This window comes from Pantherophis guttatus, chromosome 11 (assembly GCF_059756535.1).
Source record: "Pantherophis guttatus breed Tessera chromosome 11, ASM5975653v1, whole genome shotgun sequence".
Classification (NCBI taxonomy): domain Eukaryota; kingdom Metazoa; phylum Chordata; class Lepidosauria; order Squamata; family Colubridae; genus Pantherophis; species Pantherophis guttatus.
This window is the reverse complement of record NC_142073.1, coordinates 20,566,008-20,580,465: the sequence shown is the minus strand read 5'-3', so window position 1 is coordinate 20,580,465 and position 14,458 is coordinate 20,566,008. Positions and strand designations below refer to the sequence as shown.

Below are 14,458 nucleotides of genomic sequence, written 5' to 3'. Positions count from 1 at the left end.
GCTATTGCTTAGCGCATTGTAAGCCACCCTGAGTCTCCGGAGAAGGGCGGCATATAAATCAAAAAATTAAAAATTAAATTAATTAATTGTGGTAATAAGTCAAGGACTACCAGTACCAATAAAATAAACAATTTACCAACGTTATCGGCTTTTTCCAACCTGCTTTTGATAAGTGACGTCTGCATTGTTGAGGATCAGCTGTAAAAACATCCTTCCCTTGTGCTTGTTTTTCTCCAGGAGAATCGCATTTTACCGTGAACCAGCAGCCCTTCCTCTACTTCCAAGTCTTGTTCCTCACCGCCCAGTTCGAAGCTGCCATCGCTTTCCTTTTCCGTACCGAACGTTTGCGTTGCCACGCCGTGCATGTGGCTTTGGTTCTCTTTGAGCTGAAGCTGTTGCTGAAATCGTCTGGGCAGAGCGCACAACTCTGTAAGTTTTGTTGGTCTGTGGTCATGGCGCTGTTTTGACTCCTTCAAGGGAATAAAGATGGCCAAACCGTCTGAACGGTAGACTGACATGCGAGACGCACGATAAGAGAGATACTCTTTAAAATAACTAGACCAGCATTTTGCAATGTTGGCAACTTGAAAGACACGTGGGCTTCAATTCCTAGAATTCCCCAGGATTCAGCAAGGGGAACGACTGGGAGGAATTCTGGCTGGGGAATTCTGGGAATCGTAGTCCACGCATCTTCAAGTTGCCCAGGTTCAGAAATGCTGAATTAGACTGATGAATAACTTTGTTTTAAGTGGACCACTGGCATTCCAGAGGCTGAAAGGGAGTTGTTCTGACCTCACAACAGTTGCACGAAGGGATGTGGAATGGCTAATTCATAATCTCATGTTGCACTGGGGAGTAATTGACAGGTGATATACCTGTCAGAATTCCGCAGGATTGCACTGTCAACATTTGGCACCATGTTGAGTTTTCACCTTTTTTTTTTCCCTCCATTTTTTCTAAATAAAACAAAGCTCGATGTACCTAATTTGATAAGTGAATAGGATTAGGTTAACCATACCTTTTTGAGAGAGAAAAATAATGTCGGTGTCAGCGTTCCAGAAAACCCCCCAACTCCAAGTAAAGACTCTGAAGCAAACATTTTTCAAAGTTCTATTTACTAGAATAGATAAACTGGCACATCTGGGAAAACCCGAATCTGAGAGGTCCGGGTTTTCCCTCAGTAAATCAAAACCCCCAAAACCATCCCCTCACTCCTCCGTTGATCACATCCAATCACCATCCGTTCCATCTCGAGACCTCACTCTGACCGCTCCTTCTCCAGATGCAGGATCGCCTTGATCTTGACCGACCGGAAGAATGCTATTATGTCTACAGACAACCCCTCTACTAAATCCCCCCCTCCTACTTTCCCACACAGGAGAAGGCGGCATCATGGAAGCTTCCGGCCTAATATGGCTTCCAAAGCTGACAGTCGGACAATTTGGGATGATATATCACTTCCAATGATACCCGTCTCTTATCAGCATTTCTTTTATTTTAGAAGCCTGATCCCGGGCATTCAAAGTAGCTGTCCACAAAGTACCGTATTTTTCAGAGTATAAGACGCACCTTTCTTCACCCTAAAAGTGGGTGAAAATTTAGGTGCATCTTATAGACCGAATATGGGCATTTTTGGCTCCCCCGAACTCTCCGCGTGTCACATTTTCTCCCTCCCAGGCCCCCAGAAGCACCCTGCAGTGCTCCGCATGGCCCGTTTTTCGCAAAAATTGGCCATTCCGAGTACTGCAGAGTGCTTCTGGGGGCCGGGAAGAGCGAAAAACCGACACGCGGAGACTAACAATTATTTTTTTCTTGTTTTCCTCCTGTAAATTTAGTCTTATAGTCTTATAGTCCGAAAAATACGGTAACTCGTGGGAACAATTCATAGATCAGCGTTTTGTTCTTTTCTTTGGCTTGCTGAAAGCAGCCCTAAGAATTACGGATACAGTGGCCTCTTGGTAACCACAGTGTATTGTCTCTCAATGAAAGTTTTGTTTTCCGTTTCCTTGGCTAATCCCGCTAACAGCTGTTGCAGTTATAAAAGTCACCAGTTCTGGTGACTGTCACCACATGGTGGCAGGCAGCCAGACCAACAGCTGAGAAAAATAAATGAACATCAGGAGAATGAGCTTTATTGTCCTGCTTTCATAGGCGGGAGAGAAGATATGAACCTTCAACGCAGCTATCGTACAAATCTAAGAATCTTTTCCTCCCTCCCTCCCTCCCTTCAAGGAATTAAGTCCTGTCTGGTATTCAAAGCCTTTAAAAAAAAAGTCTTAAAATGTTGAAAGTGGCAGAACTCACGGTTTCCCCCATTTTATCAGTAGCTGGAAGTTTGATTGACATGTCACAACCAATGCAATTAGATGTTATTGTTACTCTTCCGATTCTGGGCATTCATTCATTCATTCATTCATTCATTCATTCGTTCATTCATACAATCTGTACAGCCTTCCATCTCAAACCAGTGATTCCGGGTGGCAAACAATGGTTAAACAGAAGGCAGTCTTCTAGTCCAGTCCCAACTTCAAAGCAGGAGTTATACCATCCCTGTCAAATGGTTATTCAGTTTATTTTTGAAAACCTCCAGTGATAAGAGCACCCAAAATTCTAGGAAGCAAGCTACTCCATTGATTAATTTCTCACTGTCCAAAAATGTCTCCTTACCTGCAGTTTGGATCTCCCTCTGATAAGCTTCCACCTGGTATTTCATATTCCTGCCCTCGGGTGCCCTAGAGAGGCCCCCTCTTCTATGACAGCCCACCAAGTACTGGACGATTGCTATCATGCCACCCCTAATCAGGGGTGAAATTCAGCAGGTTCTGACAGATTCTGGAGAACCGGTAGCGGAAATTTTGAGTAGTTCGGAGAACCGGCAAAGACCACCTCTGGCTGGCCCCAGAGTGGGGAGGGAATGGGGATTTTGCAATATCCTTCCCCGAGGAGTGGGGTGGGAATGGAGATTTTGCAATATCCTTCCCCCAGGAGTGGGGAGGGAATGGAGATTTTGCAGTATCCTTCCCCTGGAGTGGGGTGGGAATGGAGATTTTGCAATATCCTTCCCCCAGGAGTGGGGAGGGAATGGGGATTTTGCAATATCCTTCCCCCAGGAGAAATTTCGTTGCATACAACTCTCAAAGTTGTATGCAACTTTGCATACAACTTAAAGGCTCACCACCTCCAATATACACTACAACTCTCAGTCCCTAGGTGTGCCTTGCAAAGTGGGGCGGGGCGCTCTCTTCCCGAGTTGTCAGGTCAGCCTGCGCTGTTCCTGCCTTCTCTCCACTCTCTGTGCTCGGGGATCAGGAGGGGGTGATCCTTGCTCATCGCCTGAGCTCCATCGCTCCTCATTTCCACTGCTTGCCCTCTCTCGGTCATCCTGACCCCCGTTCCTCCCTGCTAACAAGCCATCCCAATCCGGAAGGGCCCTGGGCTGCCTCAGCCTGCTCCTCCCTACATTCTTCCGAAGCCAACGAAGCTGCCCCCTCGATCTCCATCAGCTCCAGCTCTGGGTTATCCTCCACCGCAGATTCAGGCTCCAACGGGGGAATGAAGATAAGATAATTTCTTATCTTACTCTCTTCCCATTAGCTTTTCTCATCGTTAGTTGTTGGGTTAAGAAAACCTTTGGAAAGGTTTTCAAGCAGCTTTATATCAACCTTAGCGTTCTGAAATCTCTGGGAACTGGCAGAGGATTGCTTCTAAATGTAGGTTTTGTCCTTCTGGGTACCCACCGTTCTTTCTTGAACAAAATGGTGCGGTTGCATGAAATTTGTCTCATTCCCATTTCAGTGAGCCATGAAGCCGGCGACCCTCCGGCCACCCGGCGTCTGAATTTTGTCCGACTTCTGATGCTGTACACCCGCAAGTTTGAATCGACAGACCCCCGCGAAGCTTTGCAGTACTTCTATTTTCTCAGGTCGGTTCCTGCCCTAACTTAAGCGAAAGGTGGTGGGGGAGGGTGCCCGATTCAAATGACTGCCACGGCGAAGCGGGATCTGTGGTACTGACCGCTGTGTGATCCTTGTTTTAAGGAACGAGAAGGACAGCCAAGGCGAAAACATGTTTCTGCGTTGCGTGAGCGAGTTGGTGATCGAGAGCCGAGAGGTACGCAAGGATCATTTGGTTCCTATCCTCCTGTTAGGTTGGAATTCCTGCTTTCCATAAGAGAGACCCACTCTGCAAGTTGAGAATTTCTGGGTGGGTTCAGAAATCCCCGGGTTTTTTTTTCTTTTCATATTTTACAACCACAATCTTTATTACGGTCACAGTACCTCAAATAAAGGCAATTAAAAACAACAATAGTACTAAAAAACAAAAATAAAGGTCTGTAGAGATTCTCAGTCCTCCAGGTCATGGTTGTCCCAAAGGGGCTTTTTTTCAGGAGGCAACTGGACAGATGGTCGTTTGCATCCTTTTGGAGGGTCGTTGAAGCCCTTGGAGGTTTATCTGTGTCCTCAGGTGACCACCTGAGCGGTGCTCCTGCTTCCTATAGTTTGCATTTTTTTTTTCTTTTTGAAATCTGTTCATACTCCCATGCCATGAATGGATTTCCCCCCAAAATTGCGGACTACAGGAATGATTTGCACCACTCAGCTGACCCTGAGGACACAGATAAACCTCCAAGGGGCCTCAACGACCCTCTAAAAGGATGCAAATGACCAGCTGTCTGCCAGGAATATAAATTCTTCCATTCCCCACCATCCAGTCTGAGCTGAAGAAGCTTCTTGGATGAGAAGCGAAACGTCTTCAACGGAAAAAAAACCAAGAAAGTCCAGTTGCCTCCTTGAAAAAGCACCTTTTGGGACAACCACAAACAAACAAACAAACAAATAAATAAATAAATAAATAAATAAATTTCTATACCGCCCTTCTCCCGAAGGACTCAGGGCGGTGTACAGCCTATTAAAAGCACAAAGACAGACACCAATTAAAAATAATTAAAATTATTAAATAATTTCGTCTTAGATTTAAAACCCCAAAAATTTAAAACACCCAATTTAAAATCATTACATTGATAGCCCGGCCTGGCGGAACAGCAGGGTCTTGAGGGCATAGCGAAATATACGGAGGTCCATGACCTGGATGGCTGAACATCTCTACACATTTTTAGCCATACAATTTGAGATGAACACCCTTGGAATGGTGTGGGAATAAGGAATGGATTTCCAGAGAGAAAAAAATTGCAGACTACAGGAACCAGGAGCACCATTCAGGTGACCCTGAGGACACAGACAAACCTCCAAGTGGCCTCAACGACCCTCAAAAAGGATGCAAATGTCCAGCTGTCTGCAGAGAATACAAATCCTTCCATTCCCCTCCATCCAGTCAGAGCTGAAGAAGCTTCTTGGATGAAAAGTGAAACGTCTTCAAAAGGAAAAAAAAACAAGAAAGCCTCTTGAAAAAAGCACCTTTGGGACATGCCTATTGTGCATTTTTTTCCCATTCTCTATTTAGAATGCATGTTGAGAGATGGATCATACCTGGTGGGGTGTGGCTGCTTCAGGGACCCTGTGGTCACTCATAAGGGCGAATGACAACAAAGGTGCTTGAGAAGCTGTAATTTGGGAACCATGTCATAAGTAACTTTAGGGGGATCGGTCGAAACTTCAAATGATTGCTCAGCAACTGGTCTGCAAGTTGAGGACTACCTGTATCCATTAAAATCTGGATCATTCATAATAGCAGTAACACTTAGACTTCTATACCACTTCATAGTGCTTTCCAGCCCTCTAAGCGGTTTACAGAGTCAGCATATATTGCCCCAAACAATCTGGGTCCTCATTTTATCCACTTTGGAAGGATGGAAGGCTGAATCAACCTTGAGCCCGGTGAGATTCAAACTGCCAAATTGCAGTCAGCTGGCAGTCAGCAGAAGCAGCCTGCGGGACTGCACTCTAACCACTGTGCCACCGTGGCTCATAATAGGAGTACCAGTATACCTTTCCTAACTCAGTTTTTGTTTTCTTTTGCATGGATAGTTTGACATGATTCTTGGAAAACTGGAGAACGATGGCAGTAGAAAGGTAACTCCATTTATAGATCTCTTCTCTTCTTTTGAATAGCTCAATGACACTGAATGTTGAGTGTAAGGCCAAAATATTATTGAATTGTATGTCAGAAATGAAAGAATACGCGGTGGGCTTGCTGCTGTTAATTTAAAAACAGTATTTGTTTTAAAAACAAGAAAAGCTTGTAGTCCTCATAATCTATCGAAGTATTTAAGAATTGGAAAAGCCATTTGTCTATTATCTTTCTTCCTGATTCCATGCTACTTCATTGCAAAGAAATTGCTCTTCCACCCACCTCAATCTTCCCAGCACATTCTCCTTTTTCATTCCCCTACCAGCCTCTTTCTCCCCTTGTGCTTTTGGATGGACTGCACTGTTCCCACTTTGCCACTCATTTAAATCGCACACTTCATTCAGGGGTGGGTTCTAAATTTTTTTACTACCGATTCTGTGGGCATGGCTTATTTTGTGGGCGTGGCTTGGTGGTGGTAATGTGACTGGGTGGGTATGGCCAACTTTTTTTTTTTTTTTACTTTTAAAAGCATTTTTTTCTACAACCTTAAGAGGTTGCAGGAAAAAAATGTTTTCAGAAGCCTCTGACAATCAGGCAACTCAGCTGGGATCGCCAGAGGCTTTTAAAGGCATTTTTTCCCCCCTACAACCTCTTCGGCTGAAGAGGTTGCAGAAAAAAAATGCTTTTAGAAGCTTCTGACGATCAGGCAACTCAGCTGGGATTGCCAGAGGCTTTTAAAGGCATTTTTCCCCCTACCACCTCTTCGACCAAAGGGGTTGCAGAAAAAAATGCTTTTAAAAGCCTCTGACGATCCCAGCTGAGCCACGCGATCATCAGAGGCTTCTTTTTTTTACTTTTAAAAGCATTTTTTCGGCCGAAGAGGTTGTAGAAAAAATGCTTTTAAAAATAATAATTAAAAAAAGCCTCTGATGAGGTGGGTGGGGTAAGCAAGCCGCGACCGGGCCAGGGACTGGTTTGGGGGCGTGGCCAGCCAATGTTATTACCAGTTCTCCGAACTACTAGAAATTTTTACTACTGGTTCTTGTGAACCAGTGCGAACCGGGAGCGACCCACCACTGACTTCATTCCATATTTGGAACAAACTGATCCCGTTTCATTCCACGTGTGAATCAACACAACCTCTTAAACATGGGGGTTTTTGGTTTGGGCATCAGCGGTTCATGAACATTGCACGTTTCACGCTTCAGTTGCAGATAAATCCTGCTGCCATCCTCTTCCTGTGCATTTCGGAGCTCTTCTTCTGAATCAGATAGGAAGCCTTGCACAGCTTCTCTTTTTTGCATGCAGAAAAGCATTTTAAATTGCTGGTTAAGGAAGATTCTGTAGTTGCTGTGACAGTTTTAGGTCATCTGGGGAAGGCAGGAAGGGAGGACCAGGAAGGGTCAAGATGTAATGGTGTGTAGGAATGGCCTTGGGATCAGAGGAGGGGGTAGGGATGTTGCCTAGGGAACGATCCAATAAGGGGGCAGGGGAGCCCGCAGCTGGGTAGAGAAAGAAACTCAGAAAGGATCCTCTCCAACATCTCAAGCTGAAAAAGAGACAGTGGGAATGTCAGGGTTCCAAGTAATACATCCATAACAAACAGAACTCCGAGGCAACTAGGTTCCTCAAAGAATTGGTTTATTGGACATATCAGATTGGCATAAACTGGTGAAAACCGACTCTGAACATTCCCGCGGTTTTCACCTAATTAAAAGTAAAAAGTTTTTCCCCTTTTCCCAAACAGTCAGTCACATGGTCCAATCAAAGTCTTGTCCGGTTGCCAGGCGATGTCCCTCCTCCTCTCCCTGGCCACCTGTGGGAATGTCCTTGGTTCCCAGGAGAAAGTATTTTTGTTTTGGCTACGCAACCCCTCTATCTCTATTCCCCCCTCCCTATCCCTCAGCTCCAGTGTGGCAACACTGAAGCCTCAAAATGGCCTCAGTCAGGTCAGCTTCAGAGTTGACAGGGAGATTTGTACTTTCAGACGTGCCAGATTCTGCTGATAAAACTTTACAGTAAAGTAGAATTAGCCATTCTGTTCGAGTTTCAGGTCTAGTCTACCTGGGAAGGTTGACACAGGGGGATAAAATTGACTGTATTTTTCCTATGGCTGACAGAGGTTCTGGCTAGGATTCAGTAGGCTTTCAGCTGAATCCTACCCAGGTAGTCCTCGGCTTACAACATCACAATAGAGCCCAACATTTCCATTGCTAAGAGAGACAGTTGTTAAGTGAGCTTTGCCCTATTTTATGGACCTTTCTTGCTACCATTGTTAAGTGAATCACTGTAGTTGTTAAGTTAGCAACACGGTTGTTAAGCGAATCTGGCTTCCTCCATTGACTTTGCATGTCAGAAGGTCTCAAAAGGGGGGGGGTCACATGACCCCAGGGACAATCATCATAAATATGAGCCAGTTGTCAAGCGTCTGAATTCTGATCACATGATCACGAGGGTGCGGCGATGATTGTCAAGTGTGAAAACGATCATAAGTCCCTTTTTTTCTGTAGCGTCGTAACCAGAGGTGGTATTGAGCCAGTTCTGTCCGGATCGCCCGAACCGGTAGCGGAAATTGCGGGTGGCTCTGCCCATCCGCCCCGGCTTTATGATGATTTTTTTGGGCATGTTTTTGAAGTTGTGCACATGCGCGCGCTCACATTTGCGAACCGGTAGGGAAGGTAAGTGAATGCCACCCTGGTCGTGTCTTTGAATAGTCACTGAACAAATGGCTGTAAGTCGAGGACTAACCTGTAATTAATCCGAAGTGAAAACCCATGAGCTTTCTTGTTTAAGTTCCGGGTGCTCGTAGGGTCCTGCTAGTATTCTCCACAGTGGCGCTCGCTTGGATAGGATATGGCTGCAGATGAGGAGGCTGGAAAAGTGGCTAGGCAAGAACCCAGGGAATTTGGGTTCTTTTGAACCCAAGCCCATTGAACCCAAGCCCGTTGTTCAAAAAGAAAAGGTCAGGAGTTGGAATGAGAAAGTAACAGAGGAAGCACTAGGCCAGTGATGACGAAACTTTTGAGCACCGAGTGCCCAAACCAGAATGTGCGTGCATGTGCATATGGGCCGGAAACCCCGAAAACTAGCTGGCCGGCGCGCACATCCCTGTTTTTGGGCTATTTTTTGGGCTGTTTTCCAGCTGTTTTTTGGGCCGTCTTTTGGAAAACAGCCTGAAAATGGCCCAAAAAATAGCCTGAAAACGGCCTGGAAAATGGCCTGTTTTTTGGCCATTTTTCAGGCCATTTTCAGACTGTTTTCCGGCGCTCTGGGGTCTGCGACCAGCTGGCCGGCGCTCATGTGCGTGCCAGAAACCAGAAGAGCAGCTGGCGATGGCATGTGTGCCCACAGAGAGGGCTCTGCATGTGCCACCTCTGGCATGCGTGCCATAGGTTCGCCGTCACGGCACTAGGCTGCTGGAGTGATGCTCTCCTCAAACCCTGAAGTCTGGCAGAGACCTTTACTTTTTTTGGGAACTTGGTGGACATCCAGCTGATGGCAGTGTAGCCATTTTATGTCACGAAGAAAAATCCTGCGGTCGTTTTTTTTTTTTCCTTCCTGCCAATTTTGATGATGTTCTTTTGTCGTCCCAGTGTACAGTTTAGACCCGGTCTTATATTTTTTTGAACCCTGAAATAAGCGCTTGGCCTTATTGCCATGCACTCAAAAGCCCAAATGGGCTTATTATCAGGGGATGTCTTATTTTGGGAGAAATGGGGGGGGGAGAGAAAGAGAGAGGAGGGAGGGAAGGAGGGAAAGAGGGAGAAGAAGAGAGAAAGAGAGAGAGATGACAGATATATAGATACCGTGTTTCCACAAAAATAAGACCCAGTCTTATATTTTTTTGAACCCTGAAGTAAACTCATGGCCTTATTGCCGTGCGGTCAAAAGCCTGATTGGGCTTATTATCAGAGGATGTTTTATTCTGGGGGAAACAGGGGAGAGAGAGAGAGAGAGAGAGAGAGAGAGAGAGAGAGAGAGAGAGAGAGAAGGAGGGAGAGAGAGAGAGGAAGATTGAGAGAGAGAGAGAGAGAGAGAGAGAGAGAGAGAGAGAGGAAGATTGAGGGAGAGAGAGAGAGAGAGAGAGAGATACCATGTTTTCCCGAAAATAAGACCCTGTCTTATATTTTTTTGAACCCTGAAATAAATGCTTGGCCTTATTGCCATGCACTCAAAAGCCCGATTGGGCTTATTATCAGGGGATGTCTTATTTTGGGGGAAACAGGGTAGCTGGCTGGAGAATTCTGGGAGTTGAAGTCCACAAGTCTTAAAGCTGCCAAGTTTGAAGACCTCTGGACTATAGCATTGGCCCCCAAACTTTTGGGTTCCAGGGACATGGGGTGGCTGTGGTTTTGTGCACTGCCTTGATTCTTCAAGTCCTCATGGAGCAGTGCCGGTTCCGAGACTAGGGGTTGAGGGACCCCGACTTTTCCAGAAAGAGGAAGCGCATTCCAAGAAGGGGGCCCAGAAGCCCAGAAATGGATCAGAGACAGAGGAAGAGAAAGCCTCTCCCTAGAATCTCCCACGTTATATCCGTTTGGATGAGAGCAGTCAAAGTTTAGCCTGGCAAGATTCTGTCTATATGGCGCGAGATAATAAATAACTGACTGGATTGTTCTCTATCGCTCTTGGCCTTGGCCTGACACTATTCGGTTTTTCTAAATATTTTATCTCCCCTTCCCTCCTCTCCCTCCCCCCCCCAACTATTTGCCATCTTTCATCAGCCTGGAGTTATTGACAAGTTCACGAGAGACACCAAACCAATTATTAACAAAGTGGCCTCAGTGGCAGAAAGCAAAGGATTGTTCGAAGAGGCCGCCAAACTTTACGACCTTGCCAAGGTAAGTGGGGTTTCAAAGATACTTTGGATATGTTCATCGCCTTATATTGTTTGTAAAAATAATAAAAAGGCAATAGACTGATCAAGGAGGGATTCAACCTGGAAATAAGGAGACATTTTCTGACAGTGAGAACAATCCACCCATGGAACAGAAGTTGCCTTCGGAAGTTGTGGGAGCTTCATCACTGGAGGCTTTCAAGAAGAGACTGGACTACCATCTGTCAGAAATGGTGTGGGGTCTCCTGCTCGAGCAGGGGGCTGGACTAGATGACCTCCAAGGTCCCTTCCAACTCGGTTAATCTGTTATATACCACTTCACAGTGCTTTACGGCGCTCTCTAAGTGGTTTACAGTGTCAGCATATTGCCCCCAACAATCTGGATCCTCATTTTACCCAAAAGACAGGATACAAACACAGGTAGTCCTTGACTTACCACGACAATGGAATCCAACATTTCTGTTTGAAATGTTTGTTTTGCCCCGTTTTACGACCTTTCTTGCCAGAGTTGTGAAGCGAATCAATGCAATTGTTAAATTAGTAACAGAGTGGTCTTAAGTGAAGCTGGCTTCCTCCTTGACTTTCCTTGTCAAAAGATCGCGAAAGGGGATCACGTGACCCGGGACCAGGGGTGAAATCCAGCAGGTTGGGACAGGTTCTGGAGAACTGGTTGCGGAAATTTTGAATAATAATAATAATAATAATAATAATAATAATAATAATAATAATAATAATAATAATAATAATAATAATAATAATAATAATAATTTTATTTCTATACCGCCCTTCTCCCGAAGGACTCAGGGCAGTGTACAGCCTATTTAAAAACACAAAACAAAACAGCAATTAGAATTTAAAATCATTAAATGATTAGGCTCCAATTAAAATCCCAGAAATTTAAAATACCCCAAATTAAAATAGTTCAGAGAACCGGCAAATACCACATCACGCTGGCCCCAGGAGTGGGGAGAGAATGGGGATTTTGCAATATCCTTCCCCTGGAGTGGGATGGGAATGGAGATTTTGCAGTATCCTTCCCCTGCCACGCCTACCATGCCACGCCCACAAAACCGGTAGTAAAAAAAAATTAGATTTCACCACTGCCCGGGACACTGCATCCCTCATAAATACGAGTCAGTTGCCAAGCGTCTGAATTTTGATCACATGACCATGGAGAGGCTGCAGCGGTCATAAGTGTGAAAAACGATTCCAAGTCACTTTTTTTCCAGTGCCGCTGTAACTTTGGATGGTCACTAAGCGAACTGTTACAAGTCGAGGACTACCTCTAAGCACACACCAAGTTGTGATGGGAGTTAGCACAGATGGCTAAATTGACCGAAAAAAAGAAAAAAAATACAAATACCTTTATTTCTACTTGAAAACCGCTTCTAATCTTCGTGCTTGAGGTGGGAAACAAAAAGAAACTGTGGGGACCAGCTGCCCCCCCCTCACCCCCATATTCCAAGAAAGTACGAACTCTTGAGAACTTTGTATTTTAAATGGAACCTTTTATTGAAAGGGATGAAAGCAAGTCAAAACTCAAAGCAGGCTCTGGGGTCCCTCAGGGCATGCAGTTCAGGATAAAGGAAATTAGGAACCCCCTCCCCACTTTCCGATGTGGTTTCTGACCAAGCCGTCGGGTGTGAATGCGAATTGCACCAGCCTCTCTGAGAAACAGATACAAAGAGCTTCTCAGGGTCATTTTACAATCCACTCGTTTCCCCCCCACCCCTTTCATTTCCCGAGGTGTGAGAATTCTCCAGGCATTCCTGGCGCCAGGCAACGGTTATAAATCGGGGTAAAGTTTATAAAAAGAGGATCAGGCAAGAAATTAGATACTTAGGACACATAGGAAAAGAACTAAATGTGACAATTCCGGGCCCTTTCTTCCACGAAGAATGGCAGATATACGGATGTGACAGAAACTTTGATTTTGGGTGCTACAGATTAGTTGGATTTGTTGTTAAAGAAATGTCTAGTTTAAACTATTATGTAAAAGTAAAAAGTTGAGGTTAATGCCTTATTCTACCGCACTGAAGGGAATCGAATATCTTTTCTTTCTTTTCCCCCCTCTTCTTTCCCTCGCTTTTCTCTTCCTTTTTTCCTTCCCTATTTCTCCTGTTGTTTACTTCTGTATTTTCTTTGTGGGCTGCTTTGTAAACTAATAAAAATTGTTAAAAAAGAAAAGAAAAGGGGACCCAGTTTGTGGGGGCAATAAGCTGACTTTGTATAAATATACAAAAGTATGAAGGCTATTGCTTAACGCATTGTAAGCTGCCCTGAGTCTCCGGAGAAGGGCAGCATATAAATCAAATTTAAAAAAAAAAAAGAAGAAGTAGAAAGTTGAGAAGCCTTTCAGAAGGTTTAATGGCAGAAGATCTGCTTCTAATTTGTTGCAGATAGAAAGCATGAGGCTTCTCCTTAAGCTTTTCGCTTTGCTCGCTGCCGCCAATCTCAGTTGACCAGGAGAGTTCCTGGGCTCTGCCCCTGAGCCCTCCCTTCTCCCCCTTCCTCCCCCATGATTTCTTTCCAAAAAGGCCTCCTGACTTGGTCCTGTATTGCCTCCTTTCTCTCTTTGTGCCTCCCTCAGAACCCCGACAAAGTCCTTGAGCTGATGAACAAGTTGCTCAGCCCCATCGTGTCTCAGGTCAGCGCTCCCCAATCCAACAAGGAAAGGCTGAAGAACATGGCACATGCCATTGCAGAGAGGTAAGAGACTGGCCTGGGGCAGGGGGGCTTGAGAATTCCTGCCCATGCCAGATCAGCCAGGTTTCCTCTGACCTTGTTCCACCGGAGCTTGGGAGAAGTCTTGGATTATGCAATCAGAGGTCACGCACAGAGTTAAAATAGTATACAGTGGTGGCCAAAATTGTGGAAACCTTTTGGGGGGGAGGGAAGTGTATTTTTGAGGTTTGATGGCTAATAACACCACTTTTTTTTTTTTTCAAGATAATCCTACTGCTGGAATGGCCTGGGAATAGCCCAGACCTTCACCCAATTGAAAATCTATGGATTTTCTGACTAAAGAAACTTCTTAGTCAGAAGTGACCCAGCAATAAAACCCAGTTAATAGAAGCAATCCTTCAATCTTGGTTTCACATTAGAACAGCTGCAGAACTCAAAGACTTGGTTCACTCCATGGGAAGACGTTGTAAGGCCGTCATTCATGCTAAAGGTTACCCAACCAAGTATTAACTGACAGGGTGATAGTTTTTGTATATCTCGTTTTTTCTACATGTTTCACTTTTCTTCTTTATACTGTAACTGCTATTCTAATAGCAAATCCTTCATAAAAATTATTGCATTTCATTCTTGATTAAATTCTCTTTCCATTGATATATAATTTTATGGTACTACTACTCCAAAAAAAAGTGGTGTTATTAGCTAGTTTTAGAAAATACACTTTCCCCAAAAGGTTTCCTCAATTTTGGCCATTACTGTATATGCTGCTGCTTTTTAGGGATGGGACTAATAAGGCTATCATATCTGGTTTGTAGGCCATACAGGTAATCCTCGTCACAATTATGACCACTAATTGAGTCCAGCATTTCTGTTGTTAAGTGAGATATTTGTTAAGTGACTTTTGCGCCATGT

General features: G+C 44.8%; 1 protein-coding gene across 2 annotated transcripts in view; it reads left to right on the top strand.

Annotated features, from left to right (window-relative positions):
• The window catches only part of NUP93 (nucleoporin 93), a 153,889-nt gene that overhangs the window by 130,433 nt on the left and 8,998 nt on the right, over positions 1 to 14,458 (top strand). For both annotated transcript variants that reach the window (XM_034425464.3, XM_034425465.3), the window contains 6 exons: positions 238 to 429; positions 3,796 to 3,922; positions 4,038 to 4,110; positions 5,985 to 6,029; positions 10,752 to 10,868; positions 13,455 to 13,573. In XM_034425464.3, the coding sequence (XP_034281355.1) occupies positions 238 to 429; positions 3,796 to 3,922; positions 4,038 to 4,110; positions 5,985 to 6,029; positions 10,752 to 10,868; positions 13,455 to 13,573 (673 nt within the window). The remainder of the gene's footprint in view (positions 1 to 237; positions 430 to 3,795; positions 3,923 to 4,037; positions 4,111 to 5,984; positions 6,030 to 10,751; positions 10,869 to 13,454; positions 13,574 to 14,458) is intronic.